The sequence below is a fragment of the Vanessa cardui genome, chromosome 1 (genome assembly GCF_905220365.1).
Source record: "Vanessa cardui chromosome 1, ilVanCard2.1, whole genome shotgun sequence".
Classification (NCBI taxonomy): Eukaryota; Metazoa; Arthropoda; class Insecta; order Lepidoptera; family Nymphalidae; genus Vanessa; species Vanessa cardui.
Genome location: NC_061123.1, coordinates 2,526,366 through 2,551,035, shown reverse-complemented (window position 1 = coordinate 2,551,035; position 24,670 = coordinate 2,526,366). Strand labels below are relative to the sequence as shown.

General features: G+C 34.1%; 1 protein-coding gene across 2 annotated transcripts; it reads right to left on the bottom strand.

Moving 5' to 3' along the window:
• Positions 1 to 1,781: 1,781 nt before the first annotated feature.
• Positions 1,782 to 24,269, bottom strand: LOC124530238 (cholinesterase). 2 transcript variants are annotated; one of them, XM_047104295.1, is made up of 15 exons: positions 23,527 to 24,269; positions 23,205 to 23,354; positions 21,423 to 21,560; positions 20,688 to 20,834; positions 17,594 to 17,750; positions 16,338 to 16,549; positions 15,590 to 15,760; positions 14,050 to 14,251; positions 13,408 to 13,595; positions 6,894 to 7,186; positions 6,178 to 6,373; positions 5,621 to 5,736; positions 5,210 to 5,245; positions 4,051 to 4,198; positions 1,782 to 2,100 (listed from the first exon to the last, which is right to left on the bottom strand). In XM_047104295.1, exons 1-15 carry the CDS (start codon positions 23,842 to 23,844, stop codon positions 1,942 to 1,944), a joined length of 2,631 nt encoding a protein of 876 aa, XP_046960251.1. In that variant the 5' UTR covers positions 23,845 to 24,269; the 3' UTR covers positions 1,782 to 1,941. The 2 variants fall into 2 exon arrangements, with proteins under 2 accessions (XP_046960251.1, XP_046960259.1); XM_047104303.1 differs by lacking the exon at positions 5,210 to 5,245 and having other exon boundaries at positions 1,783 to 2,100.
• Positions 24,270 to 24,670: the final 401 nt, after the last annotated feature.

The window sequence follows — 24,670 nt, the reverse complement described above, 5'->3', positions numbered from 1 at the left end:
CGGTAACTTAATAAAATACGTTTAAAACTTTCTAGTACGATTCTAAATTTGTTTCTTTCGTTCGTAATAAGCTTAGAACTTAAAGTATGTCAGTCTAAAGCACTTCAGCGATGGCAACATTATAAACAACCTTACGTGGTAATATTAACTAGCGGTGGTCATATCATTGTTAAGAAAAAGTGAAGAAATGAACGTTATCTACGCACACACACGTAATGCAGTTACATACGTGTGCGTACACGTATGTAACTGCATTCTAACTTAAGTGTGACTTCACACACACATGCGTGCATATACTAATACTATTAGTTTCCGCGGCTTCGCGTTCGAAGGTGTTGATTTTCATGTGTTAGGGAAAAAAGTGGTCTATGCCCTTTCTTGGAGTTCAAGTTTGCTTCATAACAAATTTTATCGAATTCGGTTCAGCGGTTTGGTCATGAAAGAGCCACAGACAGACATACTTACTTTTACATTCATAAAATTAATATAGATTATAAATGCGTTAGTAACTCTGCTTATCTGTTACGCTTTGGTGGTAGGGCTTAGTGCAGGCCCGTCTGGGTAGGTACCACCCACTCATCAGTTATTCTATCGCCAAACAACATTACTCAGTATTGTTGTGTTCCGGTTTGAAGGGTGAGTGAGCCAGTGTAACTACAGGCACAAGGGACATAATGTTCCCAAGGTTAGTGGCGCATTGACGATTTAAAGAATAGTTAATATTTCTTACAGCATCATTGTTTATGGGTAATGGTGACCACTTACCATCAAGTGGCCCATATGCTCGTCCGCCAACCTATACCATAAAAAAGCCCCTAACAGAATTTGATATAATCCAATATGAAGCAAACTCATCAAGGGGGAGATAGGGTACTTTTTGTATTAACACGCGTGCGAAAATATGTTACAAATATTAATTGTTGTGCGTGTACGTGCGTGTGATGTGGAGTGATGACGCATCGTTATAGCTGCCAACAAGTATATCTATTTACCAGTTATTTTAAAATCCCATTTCTGTTTAAGAGAAAAAAAGGGTCTAATAGAGATATATCAAATATTATATATTATCTATGCGTGGCTTAAACGGTTACTTCCATTAATAATATGATTGTAAACATTGATGTATTCTTAAAATTGATAATAATACACGTTTTAGTGGTAAAAGTCACGCTTTACCTTTATAGTATAATTAAAATATTAAGGAAGTATCATTTCTTATGGATTGCCGTTTTATATTACTAATCTTGTGAGCTACTTTTTCTTTATAAATAAGTGCACTTCTCTAAACTTATACGAAATCACGCTACAAATAGTACTGCTACTTAACTCTTTAACTGTCTTTTAATTTTTTACTCTATATAACTGACTGTTGATTTCGACGGTAGAAGTATAAATACACAACTTAGAACATAAAGTTGACAAATCAAGGTCACTTTACACTTACCTCTCCTGCCATTGGAATGTACAACATTAATTTAATCATTGTGGTTTATTTCACTTGAAAATTAGTTCATTACAAAATACGTAACAGAGATCGACAACAAACATTTAAAATACTTCTAATACGCTTATACAATTAATGTACAAATATGAAAATATTTAATTTAAATATTCCATGTATACAAATAAACAGTATCGTATAAATGATATATAAATTTGTCTTTAGAATTCATCTCGTGCTCAGCGGTGAAGGAAAACATCGTGAGGAAACCTGCATGTGTCTAATTTCATCGAAATTCTGCCACATGTGCATTCCACCAACCCGCATTGGAACAGCGTGGTGGAATATGTTCCAAACCCTCTCCTTAACGGAAGAGGAGGCCTTTCTCAGCAGTGGGAAATTAACGGGCTGTTACTTACATTTTACTTTTACGTATACAAATATACAGCGTCGTACATGATATTGTAGTTTAATGAATAGTGTAGCAAATGGTATGCGCGTCACACGGTGGTCTGCGGCACGCCGCGCACGAGCTGCGTGGTGGAGCGCGCGCGCGGCGCGGGCGACGGGCGGCGCGCGCTCTCGCGCAGCGACAGCGCCGACTCCGTGGACGCCTCCGACGGCGCGTGCGACGACTGCAGCGTCTGCGGCTGGCTTATCTGCGGGCGGACGTTACGTCATCACTTGAGAAATGGCCCATAGTGTTCAAAATGGTTATCAGTGGTTATCAGTAAAAGGTCGCTGTTTGCGCCGCGTCGTTTATTTCAAATTGAACAATTGCAAATTAGAATACTTTTTTTATTTGAAATAGTATGGACTTGTCTAAAACTGTATTAGTTTCGTATTTTTAGCACATACAACGTGTATGAATATTTTAAATTTTATAATTGCTTTGTTTTGCACTATATCTCAACTATAGATGACGAAAGGGCAGGAGGCTCATCTGATGAAAAGTGACCCCCCCGCCTATGGACATCTGCCACATCTGCCACATCTGCCACACCAGAGACTAGCAGGTGCGTTGCTGGCTTTTAATGTAATATAGAGTTAGGAAACATTAATTGGCGCTGAAGGAAACCATCGTGAGGAAACCTTGCATGTGTCTAATTTCATTGAAACTCTACCACATATACGTAGTAAGGTCCAAAAGTTTCCGGCCTACCCGCTTTAGATTCATCAATGATATTAAACTAGCTTGACATTGAAAAATTACACTTTTGTGTTCTACCCACAATTTAAAATATTCTTCTATTTCATTTATTGTCAAAGTTATAACCTTTTGAAATCAGAAAGTCAGCAAAAAATTCGAAATGGATAAGATTGAGTATCGAGCCGTGATCAAATTTTTGACAAAAGAGGGGAGGACGCCGTCTGAAATCAAACAACGTTTGGATGCTGTATATGGACAATCCTCTCCTTCATATTCTACCGTAAAAGAATGGGCGAAACAATTTCGTTTAGGAAGGCAATCAATTGAAGATGAACCCCGCCCAGGACGTCCGTCTGAGGCCATTACGGACGAAAACATTCAGTTTGTCGAAGAGAAAGTACTGGAGGACAGGCGGCTAAAGACAAAAGAATTAGCAGCTATGACGGGTCTTTCGAAAACAACTGTGCTTAGAATCCTCCATGAGCATTTGGGCATGAATAAGGTCAGTGCAAGATGGGTCCCAAAACTTCTTTCTGCTATTCAGAAGCAAGAACGTGTGAAGTGCTGTACTCAATTTTTATCTCTTTGTGAAGGCCGACAAAAAGAAGTTTTGGATTCAATTGTAACAGGAGACGAAACTATGGTTCTTTACTATGATCCTTTGTCTAAAAGAGAATCGATGGAGTGGCGTCGTCCAAGCTCACCACGGCCCAAGAAAGCCAAGGTGTCTCAGTCACAAAAAAATATCATGGCCACAATATTTTGGGATTCCCAGGGAATATTACTAGCGGATTTTAAAGAGCGTTACAACTATAACAGGCGAGTACTACGCTTCCTTACTACATCAATTGCGAGATGCTATTAAAGAAAAGCGTCGAGGAAAATTGTCTCGAGGAGTGATGCTGCTTCATGACAATGCGCCGGTCCACACAGCGGGTGTTTCCAAGACTGCCATCAAAGAATGCGGGTTCACTGAGCTCGACCATCCACCATATAGCCCTGACTTGGCCCCAAGCGATTATTATTTATTTTCAAAACTGAAATCTGACTTGCGTGGAAAAAGGTTTAACACGGATGAAGAGGTGAAGTCCGCGGTTTTGGCACATTTTGAAGATAAAACTGCAGACTTTTTTTTTAAAGGAATTGAAATGTTAGTAAAGCGATGCGAAAAGTGTATTCAAATAAAAGGGGACTATATTGAAAAATGATAAACGTTGTTTGAGATTTATCCTTCATTTTATAGTTCAGGCCGGAAACTTTTGGACCTTACTACGTATATTCCACCAACTCGCATTGGAGCAGCGTGGTGAAATATGTTTCAAACTATCTCCTCAAGGGAAAGGAGGACTTAGCCCAGCAGTGGGAAATTTACAGGTTGTTGTCGTATCTAACGAGACAGTTTGTAATCTAACGAATTTTGTAATCTAACGGTAACCTATATATATGTATGTATGCTCACCGTTCTCGTGAGTGTGTGCGGCGTCCGCTTGACGGGCACGTCGCGGTACTCGTATATGTTGTCCCGGGAGCGCGACGCGTTCTCGATGCCGCTCTCCTCCAGTTCGGGCACCATGAATATGTCGCCGTTGTAGTATCTGTCCGTTTCTCTGTTTAACATTAACATATTATTAAATTTTATAAATATCTTAAATATCAATTGTGGGAATTGATCAAGCATAAATATTTATTTACTAAATGAACTCAACGCTCATAATTGTAAACCAAATCCATAACATAAAAACCATAAAAAGTTGATGGTCTTTACATGACTGAACATATCGTAGTTAAGATAAGTATGTGTTTCGGGGGTTCAAAATACTTTATTCAAGGATGCTACAAAAAGTTTTTGTGTGTTTTTTTTGAGACATTCTTCCTTGAAATTGGGTGCCTTGAATTTTGCTTATACTTGTACACCAAGCCGCTGTATAGTTATTTTCAAGCTGTATGTAATTCTAAAATAAAAAAATTGCACTAACATGGTATATGAAAGTATTGGTACGAAATTAGTTTCATGAGCCTTCCTTCTTAAAACAAAGACTTGGTGTTTTAGTAGCTCTTCCTTATTATTAACTGGGCTCGGGATCTAACACAGGATGGCTTAATCAGTTCAGCAGCGAGTTATAGAAAAGAACAAGTCCTTTCATGCATTCAACGACTTACTAAACCTTTATATAATAGGTAAAACACTACAACAAAAAGCAAATATAAAGCGACAAGCGGTTTAAAATAAATAGTGCAGAATATAGAGAATTGACTAAAATAAATACACATTCAAAAAATCCAATTATGTATCACTTTCAATTAATGATTGCAAATCTTAAAAGTTTACATACATATTGAGTATACATGTTAGTTGTATTTCTTTAATTAGAATTAGAGCAATTTAGGACAATCCTGAGGTAAATGAATGTTTATTTTCTCACAAATGGTTACTAAACCTATTCTAAAAAGGTTTATTTAAAATAATTTTAGAAAATTTTAAAATTTTAAGCTTTCAATTTCCTAGTTATTTCGAGAAAACTAATAATAAAATTGTGTATTGATTTTAGTCCAATTCTGTTGAAAGCATTAATATCTGTGTACGTGAAACATCTATAATCGTAGCAAACTTCACCTACATCGTCGGTATTAGTTTCCACTTTGGTGGTATAGCCCTGTTGTGAAAAATTGTATCGTTAGTATAAAGCATTGTAATGGAAAATGTTGGGTTAGTAATATTTACATGGTGAATATTAATTTGTAAGGTTAATAATAATTTTATTACCTTATAAAAAAATGGTGTTAACTTTTATCAAACGAAATGTTATATGATATAGAATCTGTTCAAATAATACGTAAGTACCATGGATTAATAACCTTATCTACTAAAAATATACGCATTAAAGCTCGGTTATTTGTTAATATGAAACTCACAATTAAATAAATTAATCCACACGTAATACTTAACAAAATATACAAATGGAAGTTATTCTCTCACAAAGATCGTTACCACCTCACAGTACCTGTATTATTACACAATGAATAGTTACCTCTTAGCGTTCCTCCACAGCATGCAGCAGACCACCAGTAGTACGATGAGGACGAGGCAGGCGCTGGAAACCGACCAGAACGCTATCTGGAGCGGCTGCTTCGGCTCCCACCAGTACTGGAACGCAATAACATCAATGATCTAATTGACCGTTTGGATGCCTATTGGGACCCTTCTTTCTGCGATATTAGTAATATTTAGCATTTTAACCGTCTTCAAAAGTAAGGTCAGCAGAATATAAATCGTCGTTTTAATAAAAAAACAGACGTTTGATTTATATGTATATGTATATGATAATATGACAAAAAAGGCCCGCTGAGTTTTTTCCGATTTTTTTCATATCAGGGTATTTTCTTTACCGAACGAGTGGTAGTGTTTAATTTGACTATCAATAAATATGTGTTTTGCTACCATGTTGAATAAAAGAGTTTCTAGTTTAATATTTCTTACAAATTTGGGCCATTTTACCATTTTGGGCCAACTTTAGGCCAAAGGCGATTGTTTTACAGCTGTTATGAAGACTTAAATTATAAATTTCCATTAAGTAAATCAAGTAACCTCTGTGATTGGCGGATATGTGGGTACAAGTCGTCCGATAACCGTGGGGAGGTACACGGTCCAGAAGGCGAGTTCGGTCTGCCTGTAGTTGAGTTGGATGCTCGAGTTGTACGTCGTGTTCAGATTTAAGTAGCGCAGTTGTCCAGCCGTCGCCATCTCGAAGTGCAAGCCCAGGATGCGAGAGCGGGTTGGGTTACTGGAATACCAAAATAAATATGTATATGTAAATGTTTTGTTTTGATCTGTGCAAATTTAGATCATCTGCGTACTGCAGAATATTAATAACCTTAGCCGATAGGTCTCCCTAAGGTTTTTTTTTACGATATGTTATAAAAAGCAAGAGGAAAACCTAACAAAAAAATAATGGACCTTAACGACTTATGACAACGATGATGTGGTGCTAATTTGTAGGTTAATTTTGACGTAAAATTATAAAACAGTCATGACTATTTAATGTATTCGCTCATCGGCTTCAAGAGATGCTAAAAATAGCAAACTATCTAGGTTAGTACTATATTTGTATAATATTCCGTGTCGCAAACACAAATACTATAAATTCCCTCTCTCTTACAGATCCACAGAACAATTCAACTAGAACCCACTCAGCTAGGGCTTTGTTTGACTGTCGAGGCACAGAAACAGTTTTTACAGTATTTTCAACCTGAATAGGAAAAAGCCACTTTAGTAGGCAGTTTATTACTATAAATGAAACTTACCCAAATCTAGCAAAATCAGAGTACGCCTTCATAAAGAAGTGGCTCATGTTCCTATCGTTCGGGGTCCACGCCTGGCGGTCGATGCGGTGCCTCCGCGGGAAGAACTCCTGGTCCATGAAGGGAGCGCCGGCGAGGAACGAGTGCTCCGTGTCGTGCGCGTAGCGCCGCCACTCGGGCCAGCCGAACGCCTCCACCGTCGTGTTGAGAACGTACATGTACACGGGCACGCTCTGTTCCAGTAGCAGCTTCACCATCTTGTCTGTCGGCGCGCGGTACAGGAAGTCCGAGAGGAACTGTCAACGTGACGTTCAAATATTAAGCGCTGTGACCTTGAATAAATTAAAATACTTATTCATTTTTTATTAAAATACTATTCTTGGTGGTAGGGCTCTATGCGTCTGGGTAGGTAACACGCACTTAGCAGATATTCTTCCTTCAAATAATAATCAGTATTGTTCCTGTTGACTTCCAAGCAGGATACATTAATTTAAGTCCGAGAGGAACTGTCAACGTGACGTTCAAATATTAAGCGCTGTGACCTTGAATAAATTAAAATACTTATTCATTTTTTATTAAAATACTATTCTTGGTGGTAGGGCTCTATGCGTCTGGGTAGGTAACACGCACTTAGCAGATATTCTTCCTTCAAATAATAATCAGTATTGTTCCTGTTGACTTCCAAGCAGGATACATTAATTTAAATAAGTATATAATTAACATGACATGATAAAAAAGAGTAACTACTTTCCGAAACGGTGGTAGCTTCACTTAATTTTAAAATGACGATTCAAAAGTGCTTATAAAAGCCTACTTGAATAAAGTTTATTTTGATTGATTGATTGTTGTTTTCCTCTTTAAACAGGGTGACATGTCAAATTTAAATTAATTTTAAATATTTTAAATTATTTAGTTTTAAGTGTTTTAATATATATTTACGGTAGTAAATCTGGATTACAATTCTTAAAAACAGTGTCAATAGTGTTTGTGACGCATATACTCAACTAAATCTGAACAAAAGAAGAATCGAATCGACTGTCATACTCTAACGGCCGCTTAACTTGAAATCTTCTGCATAAACCCGGGGAGTATTTTGTTTTAAAGATATTTTACACGTTATAACCTAATTCGAACAAGGCTTGCATGTTGTGGATAGCATCTGTCTGCTCCTTTGGCGTGATTACTGTCTCACTTTGCTTGACAAATAGTTGGAAGCAAAGTTGAAGATTTTAACATAGTCCTCAGATAGTTCTTCACAATATATGTACTGTGCATAGGCCTCAGCTTATTTTGTAAGCTGTAATCCTTGTGTTCAGTGTACATTAAGCTTATAATATTGTTTGAATTAATTAAAAACTAAATAACTGTATACCTACATATTTACAAAAGAAAATAAAAAATAATTAAAAACATTATATTATATGTGATTCACATAGTACTATTGTAATATTATACCAAATATCACATATAATATAAGTTTGCCTTAATTAATTGCTAGTACCTTAACTGACAAAAAAATAAGAAATAATATCTTGATATACCTACCTATAATAATCTTTTTTACACATAGATCTGAACAACCCTTATTATATAAAATAACTTCTTTAAGAGTATTTAAATACATCTTATTATAATTTTACAGTTTAACATCATGGAGTATACTATCATGACCCGCAAAACTTCAATGAAAGATATGGAGGCCAAATTCCAATTGACCCTTAAAGAATTACAATCTTCCAAGGAGTTAAACAGACAACTTCTTCAAGAGCGTGAGGACAGTGAAGAAGAGATTCAAAAAATTGTTAATAAAAACACTGAACTCAAAAGCGAGTTAGCTAAATTAAACGAACATTGTTTAGATGTTGTTAGCCAGCGGGACAACCTTCTTGAGATTGTGACCTCATTTAAAGAGTGTAGCGAGGAACATGAAAGAGCTTTGAGTCGCATTACAGAACTGGAAGTGAGTCTTTATAATGCTCAAAAGGCAGAATTAGAATTGGAAAAAATTCAAACAAGCCAGAAATGTGATGCGACTGAAAGTTTGTATAATGAGTTAGTTATACCTGCCCCTGACTCCAATACCACCTTACAGGAGTCTAAAATTAAACATACACCCATGAGTTCACATAATAAGATAAAAAAATATATAAAATTAAATAAATTCATCCGTAAAACAAAAAAAAACATTAATAACTATCAATACATATGCAAAATGAGAAAAGACCGGTCACATTTAATTAATAAAGTAAAATCATCAAATAATAAATTGCAGAATAATAAAATAATATATGAAAATGACATTGAACAACTGCAATTAGAAATTTCTAGCCTACAAAGATCTTTAGATTTTGTTAATAAAAAATATGAATTGGCTCAAAAACAGATAGAGGAACACATACACACAGCCAACAATCTTCTTGAGCTATGCACCTCTAACTTAGAAAAATTTGAATCCTTATCGAATAAATGTAACTGTATGCATACTCAGGAAAATGAGTTGGTTCCTCCTAATAGTAATAATACCAAAGTATCACCTATCAAATTGAGTCAATGTGCACCAGGGATCCATAACCATAATAAACTGGGGTTAGAATTAAATAAAGATGTTATTGTAGTATCGGATAAGTTAGGACAGGGCTTTGGCTCAATAATTAAAAGTGAAATAAAAAATGTATTTAACACATGCTCACCCGGGGCAACCTATCAATACCAAATAAATAAAATAAATTCTATGCATCTGGGTTCTAATAATGTAGTAGTATTAATGCATGGTGACAGTTTGTCTCTAAACAAAAAGAGTTTAATTAAGGATATTAAATTATTAATTGAAATCCAAAATCAAAAGAAATGCAAATTTATAATTAGTTTATTTCCATATTCACATACCTTGACAGATGCACAGAATTTACATATTTATGACTTAAACCTATGTCTATATAATTTGACTCGACATTGCAGTAATGATTTTATGTTATTTGACATTAATAAATTTATTCATAGATTTAAGTGGACAGAGGATACTATGTACCTACCAATGAAATCGAAAAGACAAATTGGTAACCTAATTGCCTACAATATCAAAAATTATTTTACAAGTAATGTTACCAAGGATCATATGTATAATAAAAATAATAATTTAATTTATATTAACACCGACAAAATTAAAAATACTCAAATTAATAGTTTAAACTAAATAAAACGACAACATCTGCGCCCTCTTACTTAAATATTATACATCAAAATATACAGGGCATAGGTGGCAAAGATCATGAAATAGAATTATTTTCGGAGTATTATAAAATACATGTATTTTGTTTCACAGAACATTGGGTTAAAAAATTTGACATATTTAATATTTCAAACTTTAAACTGTCAAGTTCGTTCGTAAGAGGGAGTGCTATTCGTGGTGGCTCATTAATATTAGTACGGAATGATATCGTTTGTAAATCTCGAAAAGATATTGTGGCCCTCTCTATCGAACGTACTATCGAACTATCCTGCGTGGAATTTCCACAGTACATTATAGTCTGCGTGTACCGGCCCCCATCGGGAGATTATTATTTGTTTGAAACCACTATGGAGGACATTCTTAAAAAGCTATGTAAAACTAATAAATATATAATTGTATGTGGGGACTTTAACGTCGACTTACTTAAAGAAACTACGTTAAGTGTTCGGTTGGTTGCCTTGTTTATGTCATTTAATTTAACTCATAGAGTTAATGAACCGACGCGAATAACCGACGGCACTTCTACGTGTATTGATAATGTGTTCTGTGACTGTGAAATATATGAAGTATCAATTATAAATAATTTAACTTCTGACCATTGTGGTCAGAAGTTTTCATTAAAACACAAAGAAATAAATCATTTAAAAAAAATAACATACAGGCCAATAACGGCTAACAAATTACATTGTTTTAAAGATATTGTGGCGTATAAATTGTCTAATCTAGATCTTACGACACAGGATCCAAATGAGCTTTATAATTCATTTTTTGAAGTAATACTAAAAGAATTTAACAATATATTTAAAATGAAATCATGTTATAGTAACACAAAATTAAAGTTTAGTGACTGGGCTACTGTTGGTATTTATAAAAGTAGAAATAAATTATACGACTTATATGATATGAGGCGGTGGAATCGAAGCGTAGCCTTTTTAGAATACGTCATTAAATATTCAAAAATTTTTAAAACAGTATGCATTTCTGCTAAGTCCTTATATTTAAAGAAAAAAATCCTGAATTCTGATAATAGAATTAAAGCCACATGGGATGTTATTAGTAGTGTTAGTGGAAAACACAAAAAGGAAATGATACCAATAGAATTGAACACAGGTAGTAGATACACGAGTTCTGAATTAGAGGTTGCTAATTTATTTGAATCATTTTTTGATAAAGTACCCCATAAAATAACATTTCATTTAAAATCATCTACATCAAATGCAGCTAGGTTATTAAATAATAGTGTTTCTAAATGCGTTATTGATTTTTCATTTGAAACGGTTTCTGCAATAGATGTCATAAAAGTATTTAAAACTATAAATATTAAAAAAACTAACGACATATGGGGCATTTCGGTAAAATTTTTTAATAACATCATATACGATATTGCTCCGTATATAGCAGTAATTTTTAACAAGAGTTTGGACACGGGTTCATTTCCTAACTTGTTAAAATGTAGTAAAGTTTTACCACTTTTTAAAACTGGAAACAGAAGCGATCCCGGTAATTACAGGCCTATTTCAATACTCCCATCTTTAAGTAAAATTTTCGAAAAAATTATTTTAAATCAACTTCTCGTCCATTTCGGTACAAATGCTATTTTTCATGGTGAGCAATTCGGTTTTAGAAGAGGTCGCTCGACAACTGATGCGGGAATTGCGCTTCTCAAACATATTTACGATGCTTGGGAGAAATCACAGAACGCTATTGGAGTATTCTGTGATTTATCTAAAGCATTCGATTGTGTAGAACACGAAACGCTTCTTTATAAGCTCAAATATTACGGTGTTAAAGGTAAAGCTCTTGATCTCATCGCTTCATATTTAAGTCAAAGAATCCAGCAAGTTTTCATTAATGGAATAAAGTCTTCTGGATCTACGTTAAAAATGGGAGTTCCACAAGGTTCAATTTTGGGTCCCTTTCTATTCCTAGTATATATAAATGATCTTCCTTTCTATGTTAAGGGTATTTGTGATATAGTGTTGTTTGCTGACGATACTTCGCTGATTTTTAAGGTTGACAGGAAAAAAAATGACTATGACGATGTGAACGGTGCATTATCACAGATACACAATTGGTTTACAGTAAATAATTTAGTTTTGAATGCTCAAAAAACAAAATGTGTAGTTTTTACCCTACCTAATGTTAGCAAGCAAAATTATAATATATCTTTAAATGGTGACCGTCTTGAAGTAGCTGATACTACGGTGTTTTTAGGAATAGAATTAGATTCCAGACTTCAGTGGACCTCTCATTTATCATCCCTAACAGGAAGACTCAGCTCCGCAACATACGCGGTTAGAAAAGTTAGACAACTAACTGATATTGATACCGCTCGTTTAGTTTATTTTGGTTATTTTCACAGTATTATGTCATATGGCATATTACTTTGGGGTAACGCTGCAGATATTGAATCTGTCTTTATTTTACAAAAGAGAGCAATTCGGTTTATTTATAATCTTGGAGCTAGAGACTCTCTTCGGGATGTTTTTAACAGAATAGGAATACTTACTGTTGCGTCGCAATATATTTACAACAATATCATGTATATTCACAGTAACATTGATCACTTTGATAAAATCAGTGATAATCATTGTATATGCACTAGAAGTAAGGATAAACTTATAACGCCAAGTTTCCGACTCCGCAAAGTCAATGGATCCTTCTTGGGGCAAGGTATCCGTTTCTATAATAAAATTCCGCAGAAATTTTTAACTTTGCCGTTTAGTAAATTCAAATCGTTTGTTAAAAATACATTGGTAGAAAAAGCATACTATTCGATACAAGATTTTGTAGATGATAAAAAAGCGTGGAGTTAATACCTGTTGACTTCCAAGCAGGATACATTAATTGAAATAATGGTATTTAATTAACATGACGTTGTATTTTTTAAATGTTAAAAAAGAGTAACTACTGAGTTTCTTGCCGGTTCTTCTCGGTAGAATCTACTTTCCGAACCGGTGGTAGCTTCACTCAATTGTAAAATGACGATTCAAAAGTGCTTATAAAAGCCTACTTGAATAAAGTTTATTTTGATTTTGATTTTGATTTTTTGAAAGAGTGAGCCAGTGTAACTACACATACAAAACATATTATCTTAATTCCCAAGGTAAGTGGCGCATTTCTTACAGCACCATTGTTTATGAGCGGTGGTGATCACTTACCATCAGGTGAGTTATTTGCTTGTCCATTTTACAAAAATACACCTACAGTGAAAATGTTAGATTAATGAATATGAGGAATTGCCTGTGGTCGATGACCAAGGGCTAGTGTCAGCAGGTGGTCACTCACGTGCACGTACTGGTCGCGCAGGGCGCTGGCGTTGCGCGGCGCGGGGTGGTACGTGTACATGTAGCGCACGGCCTCGTACACGCCGCGCGGGTTCAGCGTGTAGTTGTAGCGCTGCACGAACTCCCGCACCTTCTGGTCGAACCAGCGCGTGTCTATCTCGTAGCCGGGCGCCAGGGACTCGTTTGCATCTGAACGGAATATTGAAATAAAGTTCATTGATTTGGGCCATTTTGACGGTAGGCCAAAGTTTTTCTGCGAAGGACAAACATTTAAACCTTGTATAGATCACTCACAAAAGTAGTGTGTGTAATATGACTAATGGAAAAGACAGCATTATGCTAAAAAAAAGAATCTTAAAAATAACTTTTTATTTGATTAATAAGTCTAAAAAAAACTTTCACTGTTGAATTAAAACTTCATTTCAAATGTGACACAATTGATATGACATAAAAGCTTTTGTATAGAAAACATGTAAATTAAATTATTTTAACTTTTCAAATTTTCAAACCAAGTAAATACGAAAAATTTTGAAACACATACAGATTTCAACCAAAACGTGTAAAACCGAAGGTTACCAGTGATACCATTTCCCTCTAGTTTAATGTATGATCAAATCAAAATCGTTATACAAAATATACTTACACAAAACATAAGCCGCTTCCTGCGTGGTCACGCCGGTCATGTACCTAAGGGCAGGATTGAACTGCCGCCTGACAATCAATTCCTCGGGAGTGGTCGCCAGGAAATGCCAGTCGCGCTCCCGCCAGCCGTCGTACCACTCGTCCCCGGGGAACGTGAAGTTATTCTCGAGCACGGGACCCCAGGGGATAAAACCAACGTTCGGCTATAAACAATCAATTCGTATAGTTGAAAAAGAACAACATAAAACAATTTACGTAAAAGTATTACGTAAAAGTGATGTAACAGCCTGTAAATTACCCAATGCTGGGATAAGGCCTCCTCTTCCATAAGGAGAGGGTTTGGAACATATTCCATCACGCTGTTCCAATGCGGGTTGGTGGAATGCACATGTGGAAGAATTGCGATGAAATTAGACACATGCAGGTTTCCTTACGATGTTTTCCTTCACCGGCGAGCACGAGATGAATTATAAAAAGATGAATTATATATATATAGTGGTGCTTGCCTGGGTTTGAACCCGCAATCATCGGATGAATTCACTTAAAAGACCTTCTTATTAAGATGCATGAAATCTTACACAAGCAATAGTAGTGAAGCGTTAAACACGCATCTCTATGTATTTCATAACATTTATTTCACCGCGAAAAGGCAATAGAATGAGTGAGACAGAAACATATCAAACAAGTTTGACCTCGAATTCAACATACTGGTCAAAAATTAAATTATCTGTATTAAATACTTGGTGGTAGGGCTTTGTGCAAGCCTGTGTAGGTAGGTACCACCCACTCATCAGTTATTCTACCGCCAAATAACAGTACTCAGTATTGTTGTGTTCCGGTTTGAAGGGTGAGTGAGCCAGTGTAACTACAGGCGCAAGGGACATAACATCTTAGTTCCCAAGGTTGGTGACACGTTGACGATGTAAAGAATAGTTAATATTTCTTACAGCGTCATTTTCTATGGGTGATGGTGACCACTTACCATCAGGTGGCTCATATGCTCGTCCGCCAACCTATACCAATAAAAAAAAGTATAGATTTAAAAAAAAAAAATCGATTTTAATTCCTGTGCAAGGCAAGGGGAACTTTTGAAGTCAAATTATAGTACTATAATATTAATTAAATGTATCAATATAAATGTATTCTAAAAAATATATTATAAACAAGATAAATATATTAGCAAATTGCATATAGTATACATATTAAGGGTACTTTAACTTTGCTTTTGCTGTACTCCAATACATGTAAAAAAAAAAAATTGGACAACATCACATACATTACTCTGATCCCAATATAACTAGCTAAAGCACGTGCGTTATGAAAAATCAGAAGTTACGACGGCACCACAAACACCCACACCCAAGACAACCTAGAAAACTAATAAACATTTTCTACATTAACTCGGCAAGGAATCGAACCTCGGAGTGTCGTATCCATGAAAACTGGTGTACACACTACTCGACCATGGAGGTCGTAAAAAAATGACGATTAATCAAATACAAAATGAATGCTATACAAACAGATAATAAAACAAATTGTACCTCGAACTCAGCGTTTCCCAGTTCATAGAAGCTTCTCCCTTGACGGAGGCAGTTGACGAGCTTCCACGAGGAGTCGATGGGGCAGCCGAGTAGCCGCCCGAAGACCAACGACGTGTTCTGCACGCGGAACTTATCCTCGATGAGCGCCCAGTCAGCTAGCGCAGAACCACTCTGGAAAAATATTAAAAAAGTTTAAATAAACTTATCGTTTAAAATATTAAAAACAATATAATATAAATATTTAAAAATCGAATACTGACAAATTGCGACGTTCGATTGTTTTTTTTTTTTAAATATTTATATTATAACATTTGATTTAATACGTCAAATGAATAATGATGGTATTTTTTTTATTACTTTAACTGGCAACTCAGAGTAAAAAGTATTAAAAATTTGTAAATTAAAAAAAAAACTTTTACTAGATTTTTTTATTAGGCACTAGCGATAATATGACATCACAGTAGAAACTTCTAAAATTATCAGTGTTTCTTTACTAAATCGCCCACCTATAAATAAAACCTTCTTCTCGAATCACTCAATCTATTAAAAAAAAAACCGCATCAAAATCCGTTGCGTAGTTTTAAATATTTAAGCATACTACGATATAGGACAGAAAAACCGACTTTGTTTTATACTATGTAGTGATAAGCAAATAATTAAAATTAGTTATATTATACACAATCAAAAATAATTGAATATCCTATGATATAGTCGCCAAAAAAAAATATATTTGTTTTTTTTTTTTTACCTGTGCTATAACTCTTGAAACGATATCTCTGGTCGGTGGATAAACAGCTAGCAGACCAGCTGATGCTGCACCGGCGCCGGGCCCGAACAAGGTAATGGAACCGGTGTCACCATTGAACGGCCCTATGTTATCTCTCACCCATTGAAGTGCCATCGCTTGGTCGAGTATGCCGTAGTTACCAGGAGAATTTTCATCAGCGGTTGACAGGAAACCTTTGAAACGGAAACGTGATAATAGGCTATTTGAAAATGCGAAAAATAAATTGTGAATTATTGTAATCAGTGTATATTATGAGTTTAAAAATGGTTATTTACTAACGAAACTTGAAAATAATACTTAATTTATTCAAAAATCAATAAATAAAAATACATATTTTCAAACGTTTTTCACGTGACACAAAACGCTCCTGATTGACCGGGCTTATGATTAAGTCACTTTCTTGTAAACCTTGCTTTTTTACTATATGTACCACAGATTATAATACAGCAGTGACGTCACCGAACCCATTGCAGCGTCATATTGTCCAAGTAGCGTTTTCGCGCGTTATTTAAATATGGAATTTTTAATATGATATTTTTCGGCAAATATGTACTAGAAATAAAGAAATCAACTTTTACTGGGTTCCTTAACCTCTACTAAATAATAAAAAAAGGATTTTAAAAACCAGTCAAATAGCCTATTGATCAATTTTAAAAAATGTTTTTCAATATTTAGTAACTAGCGATACGCCCCGGCTTCGCACGCTTTCAATATTGATATGTTGATATTTTCTTTTATAGTTTATAAATTATATCTTAACTCTATTATAGTTGAGATTTCAATATTGATATGATATGTATACTAAAAATACTACTGATTGTTTTTATTTACATCACATTAGAAACTTTTAAAATCATCAAGATTTCTTTACTATATTGTCCATATATTATGTACCAAAACCTTTCTCACGAAACACTTTATCTATTAGAAAAAACCGCATGTAATTTTATTGACCTGTGGTACCGTCGTTGCTTCTGATTTTCCATAACACAAGTGCTTTAGCTGCTTACGTTGGGATCAGAGCAATGTATGTGATGTTTTCTCATATTTATTTATTTATGACCTAAGTATACATAGGGACAGACAGCGGTAAGCGACTTTGTTTTATGGTACATGCTATGATAATGCTAATGATAAAAATAAAGAAACACTAAGAGTTTTTGGCGTCATCTTTTTCAAATAACTTTCGTTAATCAATTTAAAAATCAATGACTCACCGAGCGCTCCCAATCTGTAATTAAATGAGACAACGACGACATCGTAGAAAGCGGCCAGCATGTGCGCGGGAAACAAGTTGGATGCACCGGAAGAGAACTGACCCCCGTGTATGTATACCATCACGGGGTATTTCTGCGCCGTTGACCCAGCTTCAGTCTGTTCGAATAAAGGAAAAGATTGTAACAACAACAGCCTGTAAATTCCCACTGCAGGGCTAAAGGCCTCCTTTCCCTTTGAGGAGAAGGTTTGGAACGTATTCCACAACGCTGTTCCAATGCGGGTTGGTGGAATACACATGTGGCAGAATTTTTATGAAATTTGTCACATGCAGGTTTCCTCGCGATGTTTTTCTTCACCGCTGAGCACGAGATGAATTATAAAGACAAATTAAGCACATGAATCAGCGGTGCTTGCCTGGGTTTGAACCCATAATCATCGGTTAAGATGCACGTGTTCTAACCACTGGGCCATCTGGACTCAAAGATTGTAAATATTCTTTGAATTGTAATATCAGTACTAGTATAGAAATCACCACCTCCTAAAAAGCGAGGGCGCGACCGAATACTAATAATTAATAAATCGCTCATCCAGAACGTCAATATTGTCAGAAATATTGTTTCAATAGTTTTTGATTGACATCTATATAACAATAATTCTGACAAAATTACACTAGAAAGTATGTACGAAATGAGATCGTTTGGTATGAAAAAGTCATTTTAGAGATTTTTGCAATTGTGACGATGTCGTTCTGGATGAGTGAATAATTATTTGTTTATTTCAGATTTTCCAAACCGTAGGATGTAGGATTTAGGAATAACAACATTTATTCAATATTCTACAGCCAAACAATAGTACTCAGTCTTGTCGTGTTCCGGTTTGAAGGATGAGTGAGCCAGTGTACAGACAGGTACAAGGGACATAGCTAAGAACTTAGTTTCCAAAGACGGTGGCGCATTGCCGATATATGAGGAAATGTCAATAGTTCTTACAGCGTCATTGTCTATGACAGTGGTGACCACTTAACATCAGGTATCTATGTTGTAAGCTCGTTCAAAAAAAAATGTATAAATTTAAATATATTATCTACGGGGCCACAGATAAACTACCCTTTATAACGTATTATTAATTAAGGATATACCAATATCTTTAATTATTTTTATATTAAACATTCGCAATGAAGAGAATAAATAATAATTAGCATACAGAAATAAATAAACGAGAACAATGATCTATTGTTGCTATGTGGTCATTGTGTTCTATACCAATGGGAATATTTATTCCAATTCATTATAATACGAAGACGTATTTCAATACCATGGGATGGTTACAAAAAAGGTGTAATAAATTATATCTATCTTCGCGATAGAATCATGAGTAAAAAGATTTTTTTTAAAGGCAATTTCATTAAAACCATGTATGTATGTATATATAAGAGTATTTAATTACTTTTAAACATCTTGCGGATCAATTCTACTACAAAATTGTAAATTTATCGCGTTCGAAATAAAACGTTATCGTTGCCGTTTTCCTACTCTACACACACGATACAATCAATCGTATAATATATCTATATAACACGCAAATTAATCACGAATCTCACATGGTATAACACTTACAAACTTGTAAATTGTACTTTGGTTATAATAATTAACTTTTTAATAACGGATTTTACAAAACTCTACCCCTAAGTTACCTCCTTAGGGGTTGGAAGTTTGTGTTTTATAAATTTCGCGCGGGTAACTGCGCAGATTCAGCTAGTAATTAATATGTTTTACAGCGTTATTGTCTTTGGGCGATGGTCACAACTTACTCATTCATCGCCCATTTGCTCGTCCATTTACTTGTTAAAAATAAAATAATAATAGAAGTAGATTCGATACAAGTTACAAACTGAGTTTTTATTTTTGTGTACATTACTCCAAATTATATCGGAATAGAATCGTGAACGATCATAACAGTTATGATCGTTAGTAGAATTAGCCCCCGAAAATAGCGAGACCATAATTTCTTTAAATTCCCTGAGAAAAACGGCATTGAAATGATTTAAACTGTACTCGAATAAGTTATCAAAAACGTCAATTGAAAATAAATCATAATCCTAATTACACAAAGAGCATTTCACTTTGACACAAAATAAATATCTTGCATGAAATTCGCCGAGTACTACAATAACGCAAATTAGCTAATTAAACTTAATTTCAATTTGTAACGTTACCGAGTCACTTGGGGTGATTGAAGCGACGTGTCACGTCCGCCGTGTCACAAATGAATCATTAGTCAGGCTTTGCTAAGCTTTAATTGGTCTAATTTAGACTACACCGCCTCGGTCGCTTTTGATGAACGCGATCGTTTCGAACGTATTCGTAATATGTTTCGTGATGAGCTTCGGTGCTAATTTAATTCATTAACTTATTTAAAATTATATATAAGTCGAAATATATTCGTCATAGACTTGATACATTGTATGTTGGAATTGGAAAGTAATAAAATATTCAATATAATATGCAGAGTCAGATTGAAAGGTCTGGAGGCCCCCGGGCCACAAAGAAGTGGGGGCCCTAGACAAACAGAAGCGTGAACAACTTAATAATTATATTATCATGAATTAATTACTTTTTTTTATTTCAATCAGTAAGCTATGATTTAATTACTTTGTATCGGTAACTGTTAAAATATTAAGTAGTAACATTATTATAATTTGACTATATCTCGGTATTTGTTAACTCGTTGTAAACTGATGTGGCCCCCACTCATGTGGAGGCCCCAGGGCCGTTGCCCCAGTTGCCCTCCCCTAAATACGGCCCTGATAATATGTATATCATACTAAAAAAATATATTAAAAAATCCACATAATATACTCATATATCTTAAAAATTGTAATTATTTTAACACAATTCGTTTTGGAAAATTTAAAAGTAAACATACCTAATTTAACTTAACGTTTAACTCGTAACTCAAAGTTTCCAAAGGACGTAAGTGTAAGCATTGACAACGAACTTCAGCAATTCTTATATATAGAAATAGTACAGTTCTGTAAGTAACAAGGCAAATAACGAATTTTATTATCAAGACATTGCTGTTGTTGCTACTTACATTAGGCGAGAATATGTTCAGATATAAGCAGTCCTCGTCCATGTCTCGTATGCCCTTCGTAGCGCCCGTGAACCTGACTGGCTGCGGGCAGGCGGGCCCCCAGTCTACCGCCTGCATGAGTTGCCAGCCTGGATGCCTACGAGGTGGCTAGAATAATAAAAACAACATTACATTCGTTATGTACAGTCAGGGTAAGAAAACCTTTGTCAGTTTTCAAATTCATTCCTTTATCAAGTCTTAAACTTTTAGTACATTTTGAAACTAAAGCACTAAACACACTAACACTAACTGCAAAAAAAATGAAACTTACATAGTATGATAACTTGGTTCAAAATAGTTTAACATCTTTAGACACATAGTCTAAACTTTTATATCAAAATGAAATCTCTTTAATGGCGTTATTAGTCATTCCACATTTAAATTAGATATGATATCTTCTACTGATACATATGACACTGATGTCAGTGTCATATGTCCTCTATCGGTAAAGCAGATTATCGTTCATACTGAGCACATGAAAATAGATCTTAAGGTGACGAACATTTTCTTACCCCGACTGTACAAATAAAATAAAACAATTCGATATCAAGAAAGGGTTTTAAATTCTTGGAATGTTTGTTGTCTTCAAGCCAATAATTGTATATGTAACTTTGTTTTACCCAAGTAAAGCGGGGACAAACAGCTAGTATATAATAAAACAAAAAAACAGAAAAACTACTAATAAGTATATATTACCTTAAATCTTCCTTCTAAGACAGGAGGTCGAGCATATGGTATACCAAGGAACACCGATACTTCACCCTGTATCCTTTCCACCGGTGTTAACCAAGGTCGGTATCCTGAATTAGGATCTGGATTGTCGTATAAATATACCTGATGAAACAAATCACAAATATATAAAAACAATTGCTAAGCATATATTATGTATTAGGAAAATGTTTAAAAATAATAACTAACTAACTAAGTGCAATTTATAATTGGTTTTTGATATATTTCACATTAGTAATCTACTGATTTTTTTTTTCAAATAAAATACAGGCATGACTTGGTTAACATTAACACATAATAGGATGGTTTTAAAATACCCTTTTATGTTATTTATTAGAGGTTAAGGAATTCAGTAAAAGTTGTTTTTTTTTATTTCTAGTACACATTTGCTGAAAAATATGAAGTTAAAAATTCCATATATAAATAGCGCACGAAAACGCTACTTTCACATTCACATCATCCTAACATGCTCATGCAAAAAATTTTTGGGAAAGGCCATATATAGCAGTTTATAACATTTGACTTGTATCAATCATACAATTGATAATAACACAGTTTACATAAAGGTTAAATCACATAGCGTAGCACTATACAGTAATACTGGGCTTTCCCTGTTTAAATATATAGTAAGCAAGAGTTAAAGTACTTTTGATAATTAAATTATATTGAAATAAGTTTTTATATGTTGAATGCACACAACTTATTTCATAGAAAACATCAACAAAACAAAAGGCAATCATGTTTAATAAAGTAATTAATAAATTTATTTATTTTTTAACTCAATTACAACCAAACTTAAAACTAAAAATGACAATTTTGGTACACAAAGTTGTAACAGGCGGCCTTATAACTAAGAAGCAATCTCTTCCAGGCTACCTTTGGGCAGAGTCATATTCCATTTATTTAATGATCTTTTCAAATCTGACAATGACTATTAAATTAATAATACTGACTTATTAGAAATAATAACTCTATTTCCGTTTGTATTTGGAAGAATATTTTGTTTGAGTAGGGCTATTGACCTCTGTTTTATGCTTCCATTGTTTTGTTGTTCAAGTAGGTAAGTTAATTATGGTTGATAGAAATGGTTACAAAAACTTTTTAGAATATCTAAATTTAAGTGTTTATCTTTAGCATTGGGAAATTTACAACATATGGAATTAAGTGGTTTATTATTACACCATATTATTTCAATCATTTATGTTACTTGGTAAAATCTTTGTTCTTGTTAACTGTAAACTTTTTCATGCTTGCTTTGAGAGATAGCTTTTTGAGTTTCCTACATTTTTAAGAGTTTTTAAAGACAGCTGAGATAGATATAGAATATAAAAAAGCACAAAAACCTTTCTTTTATACAGTATACTAGTGATACATATAAAAAAACTGTAATTAATTTTAATTTTATTTATATGTGAAAAGGAATAAAGAAAGTGTGAACTATAAATCATTATATTTGAAACCACTTTACTTTATTCCATATACCAAAGATTAAAATCTATTGATGTGAATTTCAATGGAATTGTAAAACCTCTAATGTAACATAACCAAATATCTATAATCTACAGAAATTTTATGATTTATTGTAAGTTGAATAACTGTCTGCAACTTTTTGATAACTTACAATCTCATGAGACAGATTATTAACAATATTTAGAATAAGTATTTCTTATATTTGCTCAGTAGCTGTTCAGATGGTTATTATAAATAAAAACACCATCACTTATAGGTATAGCTTAAAACATATCTTACCTTAAATCCTTGAACTTGTCCATAGTTAGTATTAACAAATATATCTCGCTTCAACTGACGGGAGTCTCTTCTCTCTCGTCCTTGTAAGTCCTCCCTCCATCCCCCAAGAACACCAGGAAACAGAGCATCTGGATTGTTTGGGTCGATATTCTGTTAAAATGAAAAGATACAATTTTTATTATTATCAACACATATCTTTGCAGAGAGTTCGGTAGAGTATTTTATTTAGTGTTTTCAAGCTAAAAATTAATATGTTAGTAATTAACTCAAAATAAAACAAGAAAAGCTATATAACCTATTGAGCTATATCATATGAACTTACTGTATTATATTTGAACTGATCATCCAATGGGTTACTTTCAATTGGATTATATGGAAAGCCACCCGGTTGGTTTATGTTCGGATTGTATGGGTTGTATCTAGAGGGATCTGTTCCATATCTTCGGTTATTATACAAATAAGTTCTGTAATTACTGTCTCCGGGATTAGGAAGTTTTGATTCACGAGAACTATCTTGCTGCCTTGTGTTATAGTACTCGTTTTTATACTGTCCATTATACAGATCTTTATTTGATTGAGATTTCACATTCACGCACATACAAACACACACTAAAAACGTTAACAAAAAATTTCCCAACATTTTTCATAAGCACTATGGTCTTATTCTTATAAGATGTTAGGAATGAATCACATATTAAACACTAAGTTTTTAATCTTGTTTCTAAAATTATCAATGAAACTCTCTGTATACAATCAGTACCATCCCGTTTATGCTATTATTTACAAATAAATAAATTCAGTAAGCATAAATTTATCAAAAGAATGTTGTTTCAAAGTTTGTTATAATAACTTTAACAAATGACGTATGACACAAATCTTTAATATCATAAATACTAAAAATCTAGTACACGGTCACAAAACACGCGAAAGTCTTATCAAGTTATCACAGTATTAATCAATGAATTATCTGGGAAACAAAATGTGGCAACGCCCACGACTATCATACTTTTGTTTATCATTTCAAGTTGTTTCGACATCAGTCATTGCAAATTAACGAACACAAAGTAGCCTGAAGTTTGTCACATAACAAGGTACGTTTAGAAACAGTAAAACATGTTGTAAAACAATAAAATATGTTGCTATTGTAAAAATAAATAGATTTGTTACAACTAATTATTTTGTAATATAAATTTACTTCATATAAAATACTAATTTATTTTATTTTTTAATTATAAATTTCATACCGCAATAACACATGCGTGCTCCCTTTTCGCTTCTCTATTCGGCAACGTTCGACGAACTCACGTTCGGGTAGACACTACTATGAATGTCCATACATTCGCGTTACAGTATTTTCTGCTCCACTTTTTAATATAAAAGTCACTATATTTCGGCAGCATCGGCATAATATACTGATTGTAACATATTTCCAAATGTATTTAGTTAATATCTCTTATCTTAACATA